Source organism: Mirounga leonina, unplaced genomic scaffold (assembly GCF_011800145.1).
Source record: "Mirounga leonina isolate KUSES-001 unplaced genomic scaffold, KU_Mleo_1.0 Mir_201, whole genome shotgun sequence".
NCBI lineage: Eukaryota > Metazoa > Chordata > Mammalia > Carnivora > Phocidae > Mirounga > Mirounga leonina.
In genome coordinates this window covers 19,288,980-19,312,355 of record NW_023270504.1, presented here as the reverse complement: position 1 = coordinate 19,312,355, position 23,376 = coordinate 19,288,980, and the positions used below count along the sequence as shown (strand labels likewise).

Below are 23,376 nucleotides of genomic sequence, written 5' to 3'. Positions count from 1 at the left end.
CAATGCGAAACCAAGGTTAAGAACCAATGCCTTCAAATCTAAGCATGGAGAAAATGCAGCTGCTACTGGTTCCATGGATTAAAATCCATTCCAATGTGTAGATCCCCGTGTGACACGCACAGACACCTTAGCAGTAAGTACTTCCCTACGACATTTGTATCTGCAAGGAGACAAATAATCTGCCTCAAGGGATTTTTTCTTTTTATAGTCCTGAAGCTGGCATGGGGCGGGGGGAGTAGAATATGTGTTTCCAAAAAAGAACAGAGCACGCCTTACTTTAAAGGCTTAAAGGAGCTATGCACACACATATTTGAAGAAAATGTATCACAGAACTATAAGCTTCAACATCTCTTAGTCATTTCAGTGAATCCATTTACAAACAAATGGACACACACATCTGTTCAAGACTGTAGGCGCTCTGAATACCTGCACCTTTTCCTCACCTTCATCTCCAAAGGAAGGGACCGATCCCTGATCTATCTACTTACTCAGAGCATTCTGGTTACTTTCCGTCTTTCATCATCAAGTTTTACATTACAACACATGTGTCATTCAGTTCTCAAGACAAACCACCCCTGCCCCCAGGTTCTCCTCCCTGTAGCCCTCTTTTACCTTATCTGCCATTATCATTGAGGAGCCTCCGTGGATGCCCAGGATGGGGGTGAGAGTCTGGGCTGAAATGAAGTCAAGGATCTGGGCAATGGCCTCCTGATCTGTGTCGTCGGCAAACACCACGCCCTGGATCTTCCGGTCAGACATGAGATCACAGATGCGGGTGATGATGCTCTTTGGGTCAGTCTCATTCATGGCTACCAACTCCACACGGGGTACCACGGAGAGATGGTGGAAATCATCTTTCTCGTGGGCATCCTTGATGGCCACCTCGTCGGAATTGCCCACGAGGATGACAGCAATGCCGATGCTGGGGGGGCTCTTCTGAGAACGAGCTCTGCTGCCTGACACGGCCAGGACAGCCAACACCAACCAGAACTTGGGAGAACAGCACTCTGCTCTGGGCTTCATCTTCAACTCGTCGACTCCCTGAAAACACAAAGAGAGTGGTTAAATTATGACTCTACTCCACGACCTATCTTTGAAGGGGCTGGATACTGCAAGTCAAGGGCCTTATATCTCCTTTCACTGATCATCAACCCAATGTCTATCTTCAAGCCCAGTCCCTGATCTCTCGTATCTGCTCAGCAGAATGGGAGAAAGAAAATGAAACTTTCAAAAACATCAGGAATCCTTAAGCAAGACAATAAAAGCTATTGCTATGGCCATCAGCAGCAAACAGGCAAAAGAGGGAAAGAGGACGCAAGTGGTCCAGGCAGTCACACCAAGGCGGGGGTCCCTCTGGTGCTGTGTGATCCCTGGCACTTCTGCCACAACCCATCCTTGAATTGCTCTTGGGCCAAGGGAATGGCAGAGACCAGGCAAATGAACTGCACAATGGACTCAGGAGAGGCTAAGAACAAAACATGGTCTAGATAAGCTGGCTATTGGGAGCTAAAGAAACATAAGCCCCTTTACTTTGTGCTCACCTCAAGGAGGACAAGAGCCTGAAAAATTCTTCAGCAACTCTTTTAGTAACTGACTTTTATTACTACGGGACAACAACAACAAAACACCATAAACCAATACATGGACAGTACTTTAAAAAACATCTCAATTGATCCTGACAATAACCCAAGAGGGGAAAAAATAAGAAAGATATTATTATTCCCCTTTTATAGATATTAAAGCTAAGGCTCGAAGAAGCTAAGAAGTCCAACACTGGGAACCAATTAAGTGAAACAGACACGAATCCAGATCTTCTGGTTTTCACGTCAATTTACATTTCATTGCATTACACCACACTGCTTCTCACATTGTCAATTATTACAAGGAATAGGATTTTTGTTTTTCGTTTTTAACTAGGCTCAAATTCATGACTGTGAGATCAAGACCTGAGCTGAGAACAAGAGTCAGATGCCCAACCAACTCGGCCACCCAGGGACCCCTATAAGGAATAGTTTTATTGTGATTTGTTATACATCAAAGTATGGTGATGTGGACAAATACTATTGATATCTGTAGTAATGTTAGAGCCACGTTAGAAAAATTTTTCATGGCATCCTATAGCAACGACTTCCTTGAGATGACTGATTCCGTGTTTGTACATAATTCACCACCTTTTACCTATAACACACTCCTGCATTTTGCTTCCCCATATGCCCCTAAATCTTACACTATGCACCAGACTGAGGACACAGCTCCCTATGGAGCTTGGTCATTTCTCTTTACATTTCTCACCATTCTCTAAAGGCTCTTCTTATTTAAATAGAACTGATCCTGCTTATGTTGTTTTGACTTGTTTTAAATAATCATTTATGGCACACCTGTTATACTCTGTGCACTGTGTTAGGCATTTCCTTATATGTGATCTCTTCAGTCCTCATAGAAATCCTATAAATTAGTCATCTTTATCCCCATTTCTCAAATGGAGAAACTGAAGCTCAAAACAGTTATGTAATTTTCCCAAGGTCAGTGATACTATAATACCAGCATGCCAATATGTAAACATAGCATTTTTGTTCTCCAAGGAAGTATTCTACAAACTATACCCAAAATCAGAAGCAGGGATTTTCATTCTTCTACCAAGATCAAGGATGAAAGTGCTACTTAATATCTCCTACTTGCATGAAAGGAAAGGTAAGATACCAGGGATCTAAAAACTTTGAGAGTTTGAGAGTTCAACTAACAAAAAGAAACAATGAGGATATTGAAAAGGAAGATAAGGAAGCATTCAGTCTGAGCAGACTGACTGCAAAGGGCATTAAGGATTCAGGAGTGAGAGGCTGGGGACATTCTGTGGCTGAAGAAGCACAAAATCCAATCCAGTTCTTGGCAGAAAACATTTTGGAACTCTCGCTGTGGTGCTCATCCTTCCACACTGCCAAGAAGGAGAGCTATATTGATCGTCTTGTCTATTGCTTATGAATAAGACGAGTAGCTCAGTGGTTCAACCCTGAGCACAGTCTTCTGGTCTCCGTGAACCCTGGAAACCCAGGTCAATGAATTGTATCCAACCTAGCAAGAGGCCCAGGGCCCGCATTCCTCGTCCTGGAGCTTAAAGCAAAGTAGTGCTATATGGGGGTGAGCGGCACTGAATATTCAGGGGAAGACAGGTTGAGCACCTCAAAGAGCTGTTGGCAAAATAATAATTATAAGAATAATCTGTTCTACTTCAGAGATTGCTTCTCAGGAAGAACCAAAAGATTTCAAATTTGGCAAAACCAGCGGCTAGCTTCATTCCAATGAGATTCTGATCCTACACTGACAAGTCCCTAAATCAGATTCCTTCACATTGAAAAGTGGTCCACCCTGCCATGACAGTTTATTAACTTTAATGCACTCTACACTCTCCCACTTTGATGTTTTATTTGCTCTTTTTAAACTATCTCTTGTGTTCCTCTATCTCTTCTCACACAATATATTAGACTTTGTTATGCAATGGCTAGTTGTGACACCCAAAGAATAGAATCTTGGTTTTACAGACCGTCTCTTTTATACTAAGGATAGAGCAGAGCACTTTACAAAGCAATACATTAAGGCAGATACCAGCAACAAAGGGGCGGTGAGACAAACAGAGAAGCTGCTTTGAATACAAACTCAATTTCACACGTTAGGAGGGGGTCAGTTGAGAGAAAGCATGCTGTCCAAGGTAAGCAAATTGCTTTTGCTCCCTTCCACAGACCACAGTTAGTCTTCATGCAGCTTTGCCCCCAACCCGCCCCTGGACTTCACTCTCCCTTGGTAGAACTGAGCGCTGTTGCTTTGGCTCTCACGAGAGCTTGCATGTATCGACCTAAATACCTGCTTATTATAACCATATGATTATGTGACTGCCTCTCTTAACTAGTTGGTATTCTCCTTGCAGGCAGGGGCTCTTAGGCTCAGTCACCATTTACGGAGCCCCTACTACCTGGGCAAACATTGTTCTTGGTGTGGGGGATTCAAGAGGCACAGGCTCCACCCTCCACAGTCTAAGAGAAGATATATACGACGAAGACCTCTTCTCATTTCTATTTGCATGCTTGGGATCTAGCAGGGCCTCACATACCATAGGCAAGGACTCAATAAATATAAGCCACTGAGTTTCTACCATTATAAAATTGTCAATATTTGACCATTTTTACCTATAATAGTAGCCTATATTACATATTATGTACTTATAATAACATTTTACCTGTAATTTACCATAAAGCCAGACTCTATTATTGCCAGGTAATTTTCCTGTATTATTAAATCACATATAAACATTTTAAGTCATAATTCTTCCCTATATTATAAAGAAGGAACCTGATCTTCTGAGAGGTTATAAGTAAATGACAAAGTTCACACAACTAATAAGGGATGGTATTAAAATTTGTCTATCCCCAAACCCTTGCTCTTTCCTTTCTCCTACCTCTCAATATAATAAGAGTATATGAATAAATGAATACATGAATGAATGAATGAATGAATGAACAAAATCACCAACCAAAACCCAATTGCATTTTGATACCAGGTCTGCATTAACTAAGTCCCTGAGGATGAACAAGTTGCCCAATCACTATCACCATGTCCTCGGCAGGGAAATCAGGATATATGCCCAACCTAAATACCTGAAAGAGTTCTTGTGAGGATCAAATGATAGAATGTATATGGAAGTGCTTTGAAGAATATAAAGTACTCTATAGATGCAAAGGATGTTACCTTTAAGCTTCTACAGAAGTTGTTCAAGGAGACTAGCTATTTGTGAAAGCAAAAAGTCAGCATGTGGGAGATGGTAAGAGAAAGGCAGACCGAGGCTGAGAGGAATATTAACAGGAATGTCATGGGGGGCAAGACATATTAGCTCCCTGACCGATGTAACTCCCTGAACAACATGCTTCAGGTTAGCAGCAAGCTTGGCTTGCTTACTTGGCTGCACTTGGCTTGCCAGTCAAGTGCAACAGAATTCAAGAGTCATTCAGGCCAAGGTCAGTAATGGCAATCAGGGGAGCTTGGCACCCCCAGACCATGCCACCCAGAATTCGGGCACTGGGGTGCACAAGCAGAACCAACAGCAAAGGGACAGGATTGGAGATGTGACTGCCCACTGCCTGGCCCTCTGCCTCCCTGAAGCACAAGCTGAGTGGTCGTCAGATGTCCGGCAAGCAGAAGACCACAGCAGCTGAGGTTCACGCTTCCGGCTGGTACAACATAACTACAACAGGAACCAGTCCACACTTGGCCCACACTGGCTCCAAGGGAAGACACATCTGAGTGAGGATCTGAGCCAATCCTGTCCTCAGAGAAAACTGAGTCCTGGGGTAACACCAACGGGAAGGATAAAATGTGATTTAATAGATGATTAACTCAAATTTCCAAGCACCATCCTGTAATGCAGTCAGGACCATGCTGTTTGGAGTGAACCAGTTAAGAAGACTGTGATTAGAATATGACATGCAGTGAGAGAAATGAAGATTAGAAGTGCCAGAACCAGGACACCTGGGTGGCTCAGTCGGTTGGGCATCTGCCTTCGACTCAGGCCGTGATCCCAGGGTCCTGGATCAAGTCCCACATCGGGCTCCCTGCTCGGTGGGGAGTCTGCTTCTCCTTCTCCCTCTGCTGCTCTCACTGCTTGTGCTCTCTCTCTGTCTCTTTGTCAAATAAATAAATAAAATCTTTAAGAAAAAAAAAAAAAAAGAAGTGCCAGAACTATACATCAGGTCCAGTTTCCCAAGCTACCAATAAAAACAGGCCTTAAAATTCCTAACATTAGAGAGTGTGGGGAAACAAGGAGTCTCATACAGTGTAAGTCAAGTGAAGTATAAATGAATATAACCTTCTTGGAGGTTGGAATATCTATCAAAATTTTAATATCAAGATAAAATAAAGTCCATATGTGAAAACATTAGAAGTGACAATGAGAGATGTCACATACTGGTACCAAGAAGTTACAATAATCATAAACATACCTGAATCTTAACATCTAGGCTTAACATGTGTGAAGTATGAACTAAAATACCTGGGGAGAAACAGATAAATCCAACAGATGAAATATAAGCAATGACATAAATGATCAAAAAACCAGGGGCGCCTGGATGGCTCAGTCGTTAAGCGTCTGCCTTCGGCTCAGGTCATGATCCCAGGGTCCTGGAATCAAGTCCCGCATCAGGCTCCCCGCTCAGTGGGGAGCCTGCTTCTCCCTCTCCCACTCCCCCTGCTTGTGTTCCCTTTCTCGCTGTGTCTCTCTCTGTCCAATAAATAAAATCTTTAAAAAAAAAAAAAAAAAAAAAACAAAGCCTGAGGGGAGCCTGGGTGGCTCAGTCGGTTAAGTATCCGACTCTTGATTCTGGCTCAGGTCATGATCTTGGGGTCATGAGATCAAACCCTGAATCAGCCCCCCCCCCGCCGCCTTGGCACGGAGTCTGCTTAAGATTCTCTCTCTCCCTCTCCTTCTGCCCCTCTCCCAGCCCCTCCCCCACCTCTCTCTCTCAAAAAGAAAAAACAAAAACAAAGCCTGAGTAATAAGCTTCTACTAGTTCAGAGATCCAGATATACATGTACCATAGAGAGTACATATTCTTTCAAAGTACATGGAAAATATTAAATTTACAAAACTGCCTCAATAAATTCCAAAGAATCAATATGAAACAATTGCCATTTTTCTATAATGTGACTAAATTACAAGTGAACTTTTAAAGGTAGCTAAAAAAAATCACATATCCAAACACTTTTTTAAAACTGATTACCAAGTAACTCTAAAGTGAAGGGAAAGATTAAAAGAAACTAAAAAACTCTTTGAACAGAATAACAATGGAAACATTAAATATCAAAATTTCTAGAGCACAACTAAAACAGTTTACAGAGAAGTTTATATCTTTAAGAACATTTATAATAAAACAGAAAATGAAAAATAATTAATAATTACCTGAGTCAACCTTAGGGAGAAATTACATAAAGATAAAAGCATAAATTAATGAAACACAAGCTAAATAAAAGAAAAAACAAAACCAAAAGCTGATTCTTTAAAAGACTACCATAGACAAAGTTCTGACAAGACCAATCACGGAAAATAGAGAGAAAATGTAAATTAAATTGACAATGGAAAAGGGAATAATAACGTGTGTGTGTATATATATATATTATATATATAATGGAAATTTTAAAATAATAAAAGTATATTATGAAAATGAACTGCTTTTAAACGTAATGTATAAATAGCTAATAAAAAAAGCAAAACAAGGTTCAAGAAAATATAGAAAATTTAAATATAGTAATAACCATTAAAAAAATGAAATGGTTATCAAAGTCCCCCATTTCTAATTCACCAAAACCAGTCCACCACCTGTGCACCCCACCTTTGCCAAAATAAGAGCAAAACAGGCATGCATGGTTTTATAGATGAGGCCTACCAAATTTTTTTTTTTTATAATTTTATTTATTTATTTGAGAGAGAGAGTGAGCGAGCAAGGAAAGGAGCCAGGGGAGAGGGAGAGAGAGAATCCCAAATACACCACACGCTGAGCATGGAGCCTTACAGGGGGCTTGACCTCACGACCCTGAGATCATGACCTGAGCCCAAATCAAAAGTTGGAAGCTTAACTAACTGAGCCATCCAGATGCCCAGAGGCGTACCAAACTTTTAAGTAAGAAGTGAAGAGTTGAGCAAAATAGAAAAACAAGGGAAGTTTAAGTTCTAAATCTAGATAATTAAGGTAGAAGAAAAGATTATTATAGGTCCCTTTCATTTATGAATATAAAGACAAAAAAAATCCTAAAAAAAATATTAGCTAAACAAAAAAATAGTATATTTTAAAAATAATAATAATCATAATCAAGTGTGGTTTATACCAGGAATGTAAGGACGGCTTAACTTCAGAACATAAATCAAAATAATTTACCACCTTAATGGATTAAGGGAGATACTTACATGAATATCTCAAAAAAACTGATGGAAACACATCTGATTAAGGGAAACATTTATTTATGATATAAATGTTAGCATATGTTTTTAAAAAATTCTTTGATAACAGGAAATGAAGAAGATCATCAATCTTTACCTGGTACAAGAATATACTAAAGACTTTTGATCACATCCATTTTGGCATTCAGAAAAAGGCAAGGTTAGTGGCTAGCTATCACTACTACTGGAAATTTTGGTAATAAAAGAAGTCAAGAAAACAAAAGGGTTTTTTTTTTTAAGATTTATTGATTTTAGAGAGAGGGAGAGAGAGAGAGAGTGGGGGGGAGGGGCAGAAGGAGAGGGAGAGAGAGAATCTCAAGCAGATTCCCCACTGCATGCGGAGCCCAACCTGGGGCTCGATCTCATGACTTCAAGATCGTGACCCCAGCCGAAACCAACTGAGCCATCCGGGCACCCTGAAAACAAAAGTTTTGAAGAATGGGAAGGAAAGGAAAAATAAACTAGCATTATATGAAGATATGATGACTATTTACATAGGAAATCCAATAGAATTTAAAAACTATTATTTTTAACATGGGTACGGTGTGATTGCTAGATAAACAATACTCTTAGAAAACATCAATAGCTCTCTTTTAACCAACTAGAAAATATGATAGTCATATCAGCAAAAGCAACTCTAAGTTATTTAGGAATTAACAAAGAATACATGAGACCTCTGCAGAGAACATTTCAAACTCTATTAAAGGGTATGAAAAAAGGCTTGAACAATGTAATCATATACCTCATTCATGGATGTGATCACAATATTATAGAGTTCTATTTTCTCCCGAATTAATCTATAACTTCAAGTCAATCCCATCAAAATAACAGTAGGATTTTCAAAGGAATTTTATTAACTTATTCTAAAATGTATATGGAAGATAAAGGTACGGAAAGAACTAATTAATTAAACAGGACGTCCTTATCTGAGCCAATAATAAAAGTGTGCCATGAACTGAGAAGTATGATTAACTCAACTCTGCAGAACAGATCCAAAATAAAATTTTTAATTAACATAAATTAAATTTAAGTTCCAAGTCAATTTTGAGTTTTATTTTCTAAATTCAAATTTAGAGGAGCAGAGAAAATGCTGAACCAAAAAGGTACTTTTGACTCAGAATGCTTAGCTTAGGCAATAAATGCGTTCACCAATCATCTGATGCAGAAAGTGTGAGTATCACAGATGTCAAATATGTACTAACTAATGCCATTCTGAAATACAAAACTAATATCTATTTCTAGCAAATGAATTACAATGCCATCTATATATGAAATTGGAAACCCAATTTCAATCCTCCAAATGCATTTAGGGTCTGCTAAATATCAACTAAACATCATCTAAACATCCTCTAAATCTGTAGAAATAACATAAAAGGCACGAATCTTTGATTTCAGTTGACTTAGAACCTAAAACTTCTCTCTGCATTGTTATTCCCTCTGCATTGTTGTTCCCCTCAGTCTCACACTATTACCATCAGCCATTACACTCTTTGAGCTTCTGAACTCTGTTGCCCCCGCTCTTTCTTCAGAAAGGAACACGGTAAGAAATCCCTGGTAGTTTGGGAGGTTGGGGCAGGTGCTGAGACTCTGTGCTCATGAAACCAGTGATGAAAGAAAATTCTACCTAGACATCCTATGAGCAAAATGACTCCATTTCTAATGTAGTGACTGGCATGGCAATAAACAGTGCTCCCTGGTCCTGTTAGGGTATTTACTTATCTAAAGACACTCTTGTGTGGAACCAACCCCAAATCCGTTTCAACATACTGTAGCCACAACAAATACAGAAAATCAAAGAAAACAGGGACTTAGTTAAATTGCTGCTGGGAAAGTGTTTAATCAGAGAAGAGCAAGACAGACGAGAAGGAAAAGATACAGGTAAACCCTTGACCCAGCAGATGAACAATTAAGTCCTCCTACACAATGCAGGCAAGAATGCCCTTCTAAAGACCACCAGTCCCTTCAACCCCTACAAGACGATGTCCTCATCACTGCAAAGGGCTAATGTGGCACTGAATTCCTTAGCAGAAAAATTTTCTTTCTTAGGACTTCTGCTGAATAAGAGCCTTCTTGTGCTTACTTGGTCCAAGCTGACCTACCATCTGAGTGCCTTCCTTGTCCTACAACACTTCCAATGGCTAAATCCAGGCTTTTTGATCTGAGCTGTTCTCTCCTGCTTTCTGTACAAAGTAGAAGGATCGTTTCTACTGTCACCCAAGTTCTTAACACAAGGGTTGTACAGATAACTAATAAAGAATTATAAAACACTTTCTGTGTGTGCATTTTAATAGAAATGCGTAATACAAACATAGATGATTATCTGTACTCTTACCAGCAACAATTCATTCATGGGCTTTTTTTTCCCCTTTAATATTCTGCAAGAGCAGACACCAAAATTGTTCAAAGTTTCTCTTCTAACATCTGCACATGGTTCTTAATTATAATTAATTTATATGCCGTCAAGGACAGTGTGGGCAGCCCTGATGAAATCCAAACCTTTTGAAACCTGATTCTGATTACTACCATTTGGCAGCCGATTAGGGCAATTGCAAGTATTGGTTTAACAGCAAAATAGCATTTTCAAGTGTTAATAAAAATTATTGGCTTGTCACTGACTATTAAAGGGGTGCGGGATGAGCAGCGCAAATGGGTGACGGATGATAAAAGCAGCACAGGAACAGCGCAACAGGAAAATCTCAACTGGGAAGGACATCCAAGGAAGATATCGGGAGGGCAATCATGAGCCAGGGATGGGGCTGGGGCGACTAGACCTATAGACACTTACCAAGAAAACACTGGTGTTCTCAGATGCAGATAAACAACTGTGCTAACATATATCTAAAATTTGGGTGTTGAAAAAGGCCACGTCCAAGTCCCCCAGGATGACCTGCTCTGCTGCCTCAGTATATTCCAAGCCACTGTAACCCTCGACAAACTACTGTAAACCCCAGCCCCGCCCAACAACAAGAATCATGCTATGTCGTGCCGGGCAGAAGAAAGCTGCGGAGTTGAGAACACGTGCTTTACGTTTACTCCTAACTTACTGTGCAATCTTGGATCAGTTTTCTTTACCTCTCTGACCCTCAGCTCCTCATCTGCAAAACGTGAGACTCGTCACTGCTGCCACAGGATTCCAGTGAAGACTGATTTGACAAATGTTTATTGAATGTTTTCTATGTGCCAGATAATGTGCTACACGATGAGATGCAACACTGAACGTGATACAATCTATAAGGAGCCTTCAGTATCGTGGCCAAAACAGACAAAAAGACAGGAAATTACAAGTACGATGTGACAAGAGCTATAACAGAGCACTCCCAGTGCACCATAGAAGGCCACCTAATTCTGCCTGGGAGATCAGAAAGAAACAATACACTGAAATTGCAAAAATAACAAAATATATGGGACACCTGGGTGGTGCAGTTGGTTGAACATCCAGCTCTTGACTTCAGCTCAAGTCATGATCTCAGGGTCATGGGATCCAGCCCTACCGTCTTGCTCCGCACTCAGGAGGTGGGGGAGTCTGCTGGAGATTCTCTCTCCCTCTCCCTTTGCCCTACCCTGCCGCTCACACACTCGTGCTCGCTCTCTCGCTCTCTCTCTCTCAAATAAATCTTTAAAAAATATATAACAAAATATTAGTTAGAAGGGTATCATGATAGAGTGAAGAAAGCAAGCAATATTTGCCACTGAAATTTACATCCACAGAAGTGTGTTAGAATCCCATGGAACTTTGCTTTAAGTGACACTATGCATATAGAGTTCATTTCTAGTGCTTCATAGAACTGCAGTTAATTCTTGGTATTATTTTTGACTTTTTAAGGGCTGTGCTAAAATGAGAGAATGTCTCATGTTATGTTAGAATTTAATTACATATGCTTTAGAATTTTCTAAGACAGCCATCCCCTGAATCCCGTAAATGTCAATTTTGCTATAATAACTGCTAATAAAATGATACTGACACAGTGCAGGAAAAAAGATCTAGAAGTCAAAGAGATCTAGAACTGAAATTTGGATGTGACACCTTGTGGGGAGGGGAGGCAATAACTTAAATTATCCAGACATCATTTTCTTCATTATAAAATGGGGATGATTGTCCTCACCTCACAGAGTTGTTGTGAATATTAAACGATTTACTTGAAAGCATCCAGCAAAGAGCAGGTACCTGACATTTATTCATTGAATGTGAATATACTCTGTTCAGAAGGAGATAAGGAGTTTCTTTTGTCTCAGATTACTTAGAAAGGAGTCTCCCTCTCCCACCACCCTCTCTAGCTTTCATACAATTTCCACTGACCTTAGAAATGGGTTGTTTTAAAAAGTCAGTCTAACCTCACACTTATGAGAATGTCAGAGAGATATCTCAAGCATCAATATCAAGTGCTAGCAAGTTTCAGAATGTATGTGGAACTCGCATACATTGCTGGTGGTTATGAAAATGGTGTACTCACTCTAGAAGACTGTTTTTATGATTCACATAATGTTGAACAAGTTTACCACATAGACTGCACTCCAAGGTATTTATCTAACTGACTTGAAAACTTTTATTCTACAAAACACTGCATGCAACTGTATATAGAACACCTTTCCACAGTTGCCAAAAACTAGAAACCATCTAAATATCTTTCAGTGGATTAGTACATCAAATATGGCACAAATAACAGGACATGACCCAGTGATGAAGAGAGCTACTGAGGCCCATAACAACATGGGTGGATCTCAAGGGCAAAATGGTGACTAAATGGAGTCAGTTTTAAAATGTTGTATCTGGCATAATTCCATGTATGTAACATTCTCAAAAAGATAAAAACTACATCAATGGAGAACGTATCAATGGTTGTCATATGTCAAAACATATTAGGGTTTGGGGAGGGTGAGGCTAAAAAAGGGCAGCAAGAAGGAGTTCTAGAATCCTAATTGTGCTGATGAATCCAAACAAGTGTTTTAAAAATCACAGGCCTGTACATCCAAAAAAAGTCAGTTTTACTGTATATTCATTTAGAAAGTCAAATGATATTACTAAAATTGTTTTTTTAAAAAACTAGTCTACAAGCAATAACCTGATATCCAATACAAACAATATTTAAGGTAGGTTTTAAATCCTCGAACCAGGCAGCACTTACTTCCCCCTTTTCCCCCTCCAGCCACCAAACTGCCACCAAATTTTGTGCAAAGTAATATGACAACTTCAATTACATCAAAACACTAATTTCTTATCCTTAGAATCCACATCTTCACTCATCAACAGTGATTCTCCCTGCATGGAGTATAGGAAAGGCAAACCCAATTCTGGGTTTACTCTAGTTAGCAAGGTACCTTTCTAGCAAAGCCTAATGAAGTGAGAACAAGGATTACATCTGTGTTCCTTGTCTATCTCTTGTACTTAGCAGAGTGCCAGGCATATGGCAGGTGCTCAATAAACATTTATTGATGACTATTCACAAATGAACCAATGAAGAGTACCTAAGAATACCAATAACGAATTGCCTGTCTCCATCAATACTGATGTAGAAATGAAGGCACTGTTTTAGTTCTTTCATTTAGTTCTTTCATTCCCCAAGGGTTATAACATGAAGGAAAATACTACAAACAGCAATACCATTTCCAGTTTCTAGATATCATATAGGAATCCTAGGTCAATAATGTTAGCTGGTAATTGCTTATATACCTGAGTGTTTATTTGCATATGTACATATCTATGTGAATCAATGCCTATATGAGTGATTTATGCATATGTACATAATTAGTCCTCTTGCCCTTGGCCTCTGAGTTCTAAGATGATTCTGCTGATGAAAGATGGCAGCCATACATGATCCAGCCTTCACTCCAAGCTTAGATTTAAAACAAGATGCCAAGGCCATAAAAGACTTCACAAAGAGCACAGTAGCAAGGCCAGAATCAATAAGGAACAAAAGCTACACAATTTGAGTGGGCTGGCTATTAGGCCAACTCCAGATGCACTCATATATTCCTTAATATAAAATGCCAGTTTTATTACCGCCTTCCACACACATATTTGTTAAGCACACAACCAATTATAACTGAGCTCTGACCTCGTTTAAATCCCTCTAACAACACATGTGGAATTGAGCATCTACTCAGAGAATTAATAAGTTGAAACATGACTCTAATTTCCCTTGCCCTTCCTTCCTCTCTTCCCCTTCCTCTCAAATTACTCTGTAAGTATGGTGAGTAGAAGGGACACAGAACTGAGGATCACAAAATCTCAGGCTCGATAACAATTCTGCCGCCCACCAGTCACATAACTGAGAAAGAATTAACTCAGCCAGTCTGTGGCTCTATTTCTTTGTCAAGGAAGATGGACTGGTTGTTCTCAAAGTCTCTTCTAGCTTTAAAAATCTGTAAATCCCCCAATCTTCCATTTTCCCCTCAAGCTCAATGCTCTGCTCTGAGCCCTGGGAGACAGACCTATTTTAAGCACATCGATGGGCTTCCTCGTCCTGTGGCTTCTAGTTTGGTTTGGTTTTACCAATAGAGAGCACACGCAGGAACCCTGGCGGGACAAGATGACCAAGTCTAGGGCATTTACGGTTCATGCTTCCCTCCACGAGGGTCCATTGTGGGTTGGCTGTATCACTTGACTAAAGGTCACAGCTTCCATAAAATGACCCTCTCCACGTGGCTCTCTTCACACAGCACCCCCTCCAGATTCCGAAAATTGCTCCCATTTTCCTCCTCTGGGACTACAGGTGGTGGGAACTACACCAAGTTGCATCTAGCTCCGGGATACTGTACTACTTCTTGTAGTTTCTGTGCACTGTCCACACCTTGGTAAACAGTCCTTTTCCAAACTCGCTTCAAACTAAACCGATTCAAGGTGTCGTTTCCTGCTCTAATCATAAATAATACAGATTCCTCCTGCATTCCACAAGAACGCCTAGGTGCCTCTCTTAGTTTCAAAATAGCAAAAGTGGGACCTGAATTCGACCACCACCCACCCCTAGAATAAAGTACACCCTCTCTTGATCAAGCTTCCTGCTTATCCTCAGGTTCTGGTTAGCAGCATCAGAAGCAGCAATGCTGTGGAAGTGCCTAGCCCTCGGCAAAGAATGGATAAACATCTGTCGACTATTTCAAGAAAACAGCCTTCCGAAGTGAACATTTTGAAAATGAGGAATGTAAAAAAAAAAAATCAGGAATCAGAAAAACACACCAAACAATTATCAGAATGACTACAAAGCACAGTCCAGAGAAAGGCAGAGCATTTTCATGAAGGAAAAGGTGGTCATTAAATGGGACTTCACACTGCTGAAGAAACAGACTGGTTAATGAAACCCTAACTTCCTTTTTCTTTTTCTCTTTGATTTGGTTGGAATCTGCAGCAAGAAAAAATTGGATTTTAGAATCAATTTTCCCTGACAAATTATGAGCCGAAGTATAAACCAAGAAATACAGCAACACAAGAAAACACAAAGGTGATACTTCAAGTCAATATGTGACAGTTCTTGGCATTTTTTTCTTAATATGCAGAAATTAAAGTGGAAGAAGAATGAGAAAATGTCTGTGAATCGTTGCTGTAACCATAATAATATAGTCACAATTTGGTCACCCTTCAAATTTTATATTGTTTTTAAAAAGCACATAGCCACTGTCTCTGAACCTGCCATTTTTATACTGTTGGAACAGCATGTACATCGGGCCTGAATTACGGTGTCCGCCATCACCATGGAAATGGCAGGGCAGGGACAATTGGCACGGCCTGCACTCCTTCCCATGCCCCACCGAGGCCAAAGCTCCTCCCTGACTCAACTCCATTACGAGCCATGCCGGAATCCATGGGCAGAGACCTGTACATCCAGATACAAGGAGCGCACTCAGGGTATCTCTGACTTTCCAATTTTAAATTAGATTGTGATATATGAGATGGCAGAGGCTTCTGTGGTGTACATGTAAGTTGAATCGTTCAGCTATCTCCCGTTACAGCTCAATAAAACTGGAGCAAATCAGAATTTGAGAGCAAAATCTTGACCTACAACCTCACACCAGAGCTCCTATCCCTTTCTCCTCAAAAATCCAATGAATCAACAAATCCTTGTTGAGGCCCATCGTGTGAATCACAGTGTGGTGTTCCAGGGAGTCTAGCCCTGGCGTCTGCCCACAAGGACACGCACTCGGGCACAGAGACGAGACACACCTGGCCCCCCAACCCTGGCCTGACCCATGGCAGGAAGGTGAGCAGAGAGAGACTGCTCTGGGCTTGAGTCCTGAGGATGACTTCATCCAGAAGCAGCTCTGAGGGGATGTAAGGTGAGGAGGACACACGCTTGAGTGAAGGCACCCAAGTGAGGGGACACTAAGGTGGAAAAGCAGGGAGGCACCAGCTTATCAGGGCTGAGCAACAGTGTGGCCTGGCCAGCAGCTATAGAGTCCACGGAAAGGGCAGGCTGGGGATAAAGCTGAAGAGATACGCAGAGGAATGTGGGTGGTCAGCGAAGGCGCTTAGACACTCGCTGCCAGAGTGGCAACAAAAGGAGATACAAGGGACGCCTGGGTGGCTCAGCAGTTAAGCGTCTGCCTTCAGCTCAGGTCATGATCCCAGGGTCCTGGGATCAAGCCCCATATCGGGCTCCCTGCTCAGCAGGGAACCTGCTTCTCCCTCTGCCCCTCTCCCTGCTTGTGCTCTCTCTCTCTCGCTGTCTCTCAAATAAATTAAAAAAAAAAAAAAGAAAAAGCGAGATACAAGAACAGGAGGGGAAGGAACAGACCTCCATCACTACATCCAGTTCATTCTCAGCTTCCAAGGCGAAGGAAACTGCAGCTGCCTTGGAGAGCTGTTTGGGAAATCAACGGGGCTGGCTCACTACAGCACTGAAAGTCCTCGTCGGCCTCCCCATAATAGTGCCACGGTTAGCAGTTAAGACCTCAATTTCATAATGATTAAGAAACCGAAGCACTTATGAAATACCATACGCTGAAGAGTTTCTGATTGAAAGAACATTCGTGGAAACAGTTCTCTGCGGTGACATGAAGCTAAATATGGCGACCCAAGGCTACTGCCCACACCTGTCCTTGGACTCCAGACTCCTCTTTCCCCTCATCTCCATCCTGAGGCTACTTCCTCAGCTCTTCTGTGTGTTCCTGTCACTTGCTCCTTCAGCCTCACTGAAACTCTCACGGAAACCCAGAGCCTCACCGAAACCCTTCATCCTCAGGCCGCCTTTGTGTAGTTTTCAACTTCTCTCTGGCCTCACTATGGCTGATGAATGAGCGTGCGTGTGAGAAAGAATATCTCAGCTTCACTCCTTCTGTCTTTCCTACTCCAACCTCTTCATCTCATTCCTCACCTTGCTTCTCAAATATCTTCTCTTTTTCTTCACATTTCCTTTTCTGCAGTTCTTTCTGAGGGCCTTCACCCTTTTATCCACGTCATTTGATTAAAACTACCTTGACACACACGAGTCACTAGTCACGTGTGTGTGAACAATTCTAGTCGCCTTTTTTCTGCTGTTCCAGTTGTCCCTGGCTGTGTTGACAAGATTTATCATTAGCTTCTTCCCCATTTCGCCATCCCTCCTGCCGCCTGCCTTTTCTGCATCTCCTTGGTTGGCTCACACCTGGCGGCCTCTTGCTCTACTCTTACTTTCTCTGGCCCACTCCTTCTTTCCTCACCTTGTCTCTCTAGAGGACTTCATTTCCACCCAGAATTTAACCATGACCCTCCGCTTTCCCCTTCCCTAACCCAGCCTCTGACTCAAATCTTACTCATTCCTAAACTACAAAGAAAGGCCTGGTTTTACACGTGTATCCATCTGTTTAGTTAACAGGCCTCACTTCAAGGTTAACACGTCTGAAATGTTTTCACAGCTCTTCATGTGCCCTTGTCCTTTTCGTTTGTCTAATTTATATTTGGGTCTAAGTCAAGCCCTCAGTTTTAGCACCAAATTCTTCCTTCATCACCTAAAGCAATGTCCTGATGTTTTCATACAACCATCTTTTCCTCTGGCTTCTTCTCACACTCCACATCAAAATATCCCCACTGGAATCACTTTCTTCTACTTGCAAAACTACGTTTTTTTACCTTTAAACCCTGACATCTTCTTTCCTATTCTCCTCTTCCCTTCAGAATCTACTTAGAGATACAGCAATATAGCCTGAAGGAACATAACTGATCCAGTCGCGGCTCCACAGAGTTTAATGAAAGGAGCCACTAAGCCTTTATCCTTGCACCTAATTAATCATTCATGCCTTGAAATTCACTCATTCTTCCACGAGTCATGTGATTGTTCATTCCCACACCAATTCTCCAAATTTCCATCTGTCTCCTCATCTAGTCAACATGGCTCTCTCTTACACAAATTTCTCTAGGAGATAGATGAAGAAATAATGCAGAGCTCGACTAGTTATATATGACACAAAGAGTATGTGTCACATTTGCCAAGAGGAAGGGGACAGAGTGGGTGCCACAGGGTGACTCTGGGCTTATCAAGAGCATTTTCCCAGGAGATCTGTACTTCAGAGGAAATGGACAAGCTCTGGTGGGGGATGTGTGAGAGCAGGGAGGGGGCTGAGCAAAACATCGGGAAGCTCCCTGGGATTGGTATGGACCAGAGAATAAGTATAAGGCACCAAAGCAGGAAATCCTAGCTAATCCAGGAGAAGAAAGAACAGCCAAGTAAATCATAATGACAAACAATTTTTTTTTCAAAATTGGCAAATATGATCAATTTTTTTTTTTTAAGAGGCAATGAGAAATAGTGGGAAAAGCCCTGGATTTGAATATGAATTACTATGTGACCTTAAGCACATCACTTGGCCTCACTGAACCTCAGAGAAGTAGCTCATCTCCAAAACATGAACAACAATGCTTACTTCGCAGGGTTGTGAGACTTACACGAGAAAACAGGTATGGATGTAGCTTACAAACTGGAAAGGTACTATGCGAATGTATAGGTTTGGTATTACTAAATGGTACTGACAAATAAATTATTCATTCATACATACACCAGCATGTAAATTTTAACTAATAATAAAACTTTTTTTTGGTCAATTATACTGAGGTATAAGTCGCACACATTAAAATTTGCCCTTTCAAGGGGTGCCTGGGTAGCTCAGTCAGTTAAGCATGTGACTCCTGATTTTGGCTCAGGGTAGTGAGATCAAGCCCCTCGTGGGGCTCCAAGCTCAGCAAGGAGTCTGCTTGAGATTCTCGCTCTCCAATAAATAAATAAATCTCTTTTTTTCAATTTTAAGATTGATTTATTTATTTACGAGAGCCCAGTCAGGGATCAGTCGCACGACCCCGAGATCAATGACCTGAGCTAAAACCGAGAGTCAGATGCTCAACCGATGAGCCACCTAGGTGTCCCAAATAAATAACTCTTTAAAAAAAAAAAAAAACAGGGGTGCCTGGGTGGCTCAGTCGGTTAAGCGTCTGCCTTCGGCTCAGGTCATGATCCCAGGGTCCTGGGATCGAGCCCCGCGTCGGGCTCCCTGCTCCGCGGGAGGCCTGCTTCTCCCTCTCCCACTCCCCCTGCTTGTGTTCCCTCTCTCGCTATCTCTTTCTCTGTCAAATACATAAATAAAATCTTAAAAAAAAAAAAAAAAGAGGGGCACCTGGGTGGCTCAGTCAGTTAAGCGTCTGCCTTCGGCTCAGGTCATGATCCCAGGGTCCTGGGATCGATCCCCTCATTGGGCTCTCCACTCTGCGGGAAGCCTGCTTCTCCCTCTCCCACTCCCCCTACTTGTGTTCCCTCTCTCGCTGTGTCTCTCTCTGTCAAATAAATAAATAAAATCTTTAAAAAAAAAAAAACAAAAAAAACCAACTTTGCCCTTTCAGGTGTATAGTTCTGTAAGTTTTGACAAACTATGCAGTATGTAACCACCACCATAATCCAGACATAGAATATTACCATCACCCAAAACGTTCCCAGTGCCCCCTTGCAATTAATCCCTTCTGCCCTCTTCCACCCCTGGCAACCACTGATCTGATTGCTGTCCCTATAATTTTGTCTTTTCCAGAATATACTGTACATGGAACCACCATAACTCTATGCAGCCTTTTTAATCTGACTTCCTTCACTTGAAATAATGGCTTTTGAGATTCCTCAATATTGTTGCAAGGATCAGCACTTTGTCCTTTTAATTGGCAAGTGATATTCTTTTGTATGGATGTACCGCAATATGTTTATCCATTCGTTGTTGATGGACATTTAGGGTGTTTCCACTTTTGATGATTATGAATAAAGCTGCTGTAGCATTCACACGTAGTTCTCCTTGTAAACACATGTTTTCATTTCTCTTAAGGGGGTACCTAGGGATGGGAATGCTGGGCTATATGGTAAGAGTAATTCTAACTTTTAAATTGCCAGATTTTTCCAAAGTGGCTATACCATTTTGCATTCCCACCAGCAGTTCCTCCGTATTTTTACCAACACTTGGTCTTATGGCTTCCTTCCTTCCTTCCTTTTCCTTTCCTTTCCTTTTCTTTCCTTCTGAGACTGTGGACTCTCAGAAACAAACTGAGGGTTCTAGAGTGGAGGGGGTTGGGGGGATGGGTTAGCCTGGTGCTGGGTATTAAAAAGGGCACATATTGAATGGCGTACTGGATGTTACACGCAAACAATGAATCATGGAACACTACATCAAAAACTAATGATGTAATGTATGGTGATTAACATAACATAATAAAATAAAATTTAAAAAAATAAAAATAAATTGACTATATATGTGTGGGTCCACCTCTGAGCTCTCTTTAGCCTGGCTGATCTTTATGTCTATTCTTATGACAATACCACATTATCTTGATTACTGTTGCTTTGTAGCAAGCCTTATAATCAAACAATATATGTCTTCCAACGTTATCCTTTTATTCAAATTGTTCTGCCTTCTTTTGCTTTTCAGTATAAATATTAGAATTAGCTGTCAATTTCTACAAAAAGCTTGCTGGGATTTCTATTGAGCTTGTGTTGGGTCTATACAAAAATTTGAGAACTGACATCTCACTATTGAGTCAGATATTTTACAAAATTTAGCCCTAAAAATATCTCTCTTTTTTTGGATTGAAAGAGGCTTATTATAGGAAGAGTAACCAAAAGAAATTAGGGATTTCTTTTCCTTTTTTTGAGGTATAATTCACATATAACATTAGTTTTAGGTATACAACATAGTGATTCAGTATTTGTGTACGAATATGTTTTTGATGTCACAAATTTATTTTTATATTTCAATTCCTAATTGTTTATTGATAGCATATGTAAGTACAATTAATTTTTGTATATTGACATTGTACCCTGTGACCTCACTAAACTTCCTTATTCATTTTAGTAGGGTTTTTTTTTTTTTTTTGTATATTCTTTGCTACCATCTACATAAATGATCACAAACAGAGAGTTTTATTTTTTTCCTTTCACCTTTTTTTTCTACTTTCATTACACTGGCTAGGACCCTCCAATACAATTTTTCACAGGAGAAGTACAGGGAACATCTTGTTTTGTTCCTAATCTTAGAGGTAGAGCATTCAGTCTTTCAGCATTAAGTAGGATATTACCTGTAGGGCTTTTGTGGATGTCTTTTTTCAGGTTAAGGAAGTTCCCTTCTATTTCTAGTTTGATGAAATCTTTTAGTTGTGAATATGTATATATAATCAGGTTTTATATTTTTGTTGGTGGTGGTGGTTTCCTTTACTGAAAATATTTTTTCCACCTTTGCTTCAAGATTCCTTCTATGAGCTTGGTTGCTCATAGAGACTTGAGAGAAAGGAGAAGTGCATTTAAATTAGCACCTGTGACAGGTTACTTTGGTCAGAGTCTGTGAGACTGACTAAAGAATAATAGAAAGTAAGTAGCCACCCAAGGAGGTTACAGCTATTCATGTAGGAGATAATTGGGCCATAAAAAAAAATTGCTGGAGGGGCACCTGAATGGCTCAGTCAGTTAAGCGTCTGCCTTTGGCTCAGGTCATGGTCCCGGGGTCCTGGGATCGAGCCCCGCGTTGGGCTCGCTGCACGGCGGAGAGCCTGCTTCTCCCTCTCCCTCTGCCTGCCATTCTATCTGTGCTCTCTCTATATCTCTCTGTCAAATAAATAAATAAAATCTTAAAAAAAAAATTGCTGGAGAGGAGGTAATAGATCTGAAATTGGTAAAGAGTAAAATGCCATAAAATGTGGAGAAGGTGGGAGTCTAAAACTGTATTAAAATTTTCCTCTACACCAACATTTGGGGAAGAAGTCAGCAATGGGGGACAATTTTAGAAGTAAGTTCTGTGTGTTTTATACCAATTTCCAAGGGTCAGCATTACGAGTTGTAGAAAATCTGGTAGACAATGAAAGATAAATACCAAACCACAGAAAAAGAGTAATCAGGGCCAAAAAAAAAAAAAAAATGACTTAAGTGTCAACTAAATGAAGATGAAATCTCTAAATTCTGCTGCCGCCTAAGGAGTCTGGGAAGCGCTGGTAACAAAATCTAAAGGAAGGCTTAACTAGACTTTTTATATTCTCATAGGAATCCACCAAACTTCCTAAAGTTTAAGCGAGAGTCTAAGAAACTGATTTTCAAAATACAATTTGTTCATAAGACAGAGTATTCATGCACAGAGGGAAAAAAGTGGGAGCAAAGTAGATAGCGTGTATTAGAGAACTCATATCGAATGCAGTGTTCCTCCAAACATGATCTGCAGGCAACTTGCCTCAGAAACAAGGTGAGCACTTGACAACATCTGCAGATATGCAGGCTTAACCCCAGAAAAAGTGATGCAGAATCTGGAGATAGAACTCCGAAGATCGGCATTTTTCACAAGTGCCCCAAGTAATACTGGGGCACTGCAGGTAGAGACGTACTGAACAGAGGAGTGCAGAAAAAAACAGTGGCTCCCCAATCCAATCCACCAGTACACACAAGCCCCAGAGCAGTGTTTCTCGAACTATGGCCACAATCGGCATTTTTTAGTGGAACAGAACAGAACGGGGCAGTAATGGGCCCTTAACCAAGACAGTAGAGAGTGAATTAGACTGGAAGGAAGAAAGAGTGCAAATTCTCACATGAATGGGGAGAAAAAATTAGTTTTGGAGTTTCTTCCCACATCCTGGGTCAGTTCATCTTGTGCAGAACTCTTACAACATCAGCTCATCCCATGATGAACTTTACTTCGAAAAGCCATGGAGAACTGCAATTTGCATTCAGAAAAGCTGAACAAATTAGCTGCGGGCAATGGACTTGTGAGGCTGAACAGCCTGGCAGGCTGAGGTATGACTTGGAGTGAGTGATTCTGAGCTGAGGAACACTGACAAGTACGCAGGAAGGGCCGGGTGGCAAGGAGAAACAGCAGACTGGCACAGACAGAGAAGCAGAGACGAGATAACAATGGTTCTTTCAGCCAGCAGGGGAAGAGACATGCCCAGTAGCTGCCTTGGTTCCAGCAGGGGGTCTGATACTCACCCCCAA

General features: G+C 41.0%; 1 protein-coding gene across 2 annotated transcripts in view; it reads right to left on the bottom strand.

Moving 5' to 3' along the window:
* Positions 1–23,376, bottom strand: part of GRIN2B (glutamate ionotropic receptor NMDA type subunit 2B) — a 405,281-nt gene that overhangs the window by 276,649 nt on the left and 105,256 nt on the right. The window contains exon 4 of one of the 2 annotated variants that reach the window (XM_035028180.1): positions 613–1,041. In XM_035028180.1, the coding sequence (XP_034884071.1) occupies positions 613–1,023 (411 nt within the window). In that variant the 5' untranslated portion in view covers positions 1,024–1,041. Of the gene's footprint in view, positions 1–612; positions 1,505–23,376 lie in introns of those variants that run through there. The other variant, XM_035028181.1, reaches the window with a different exon arrangement.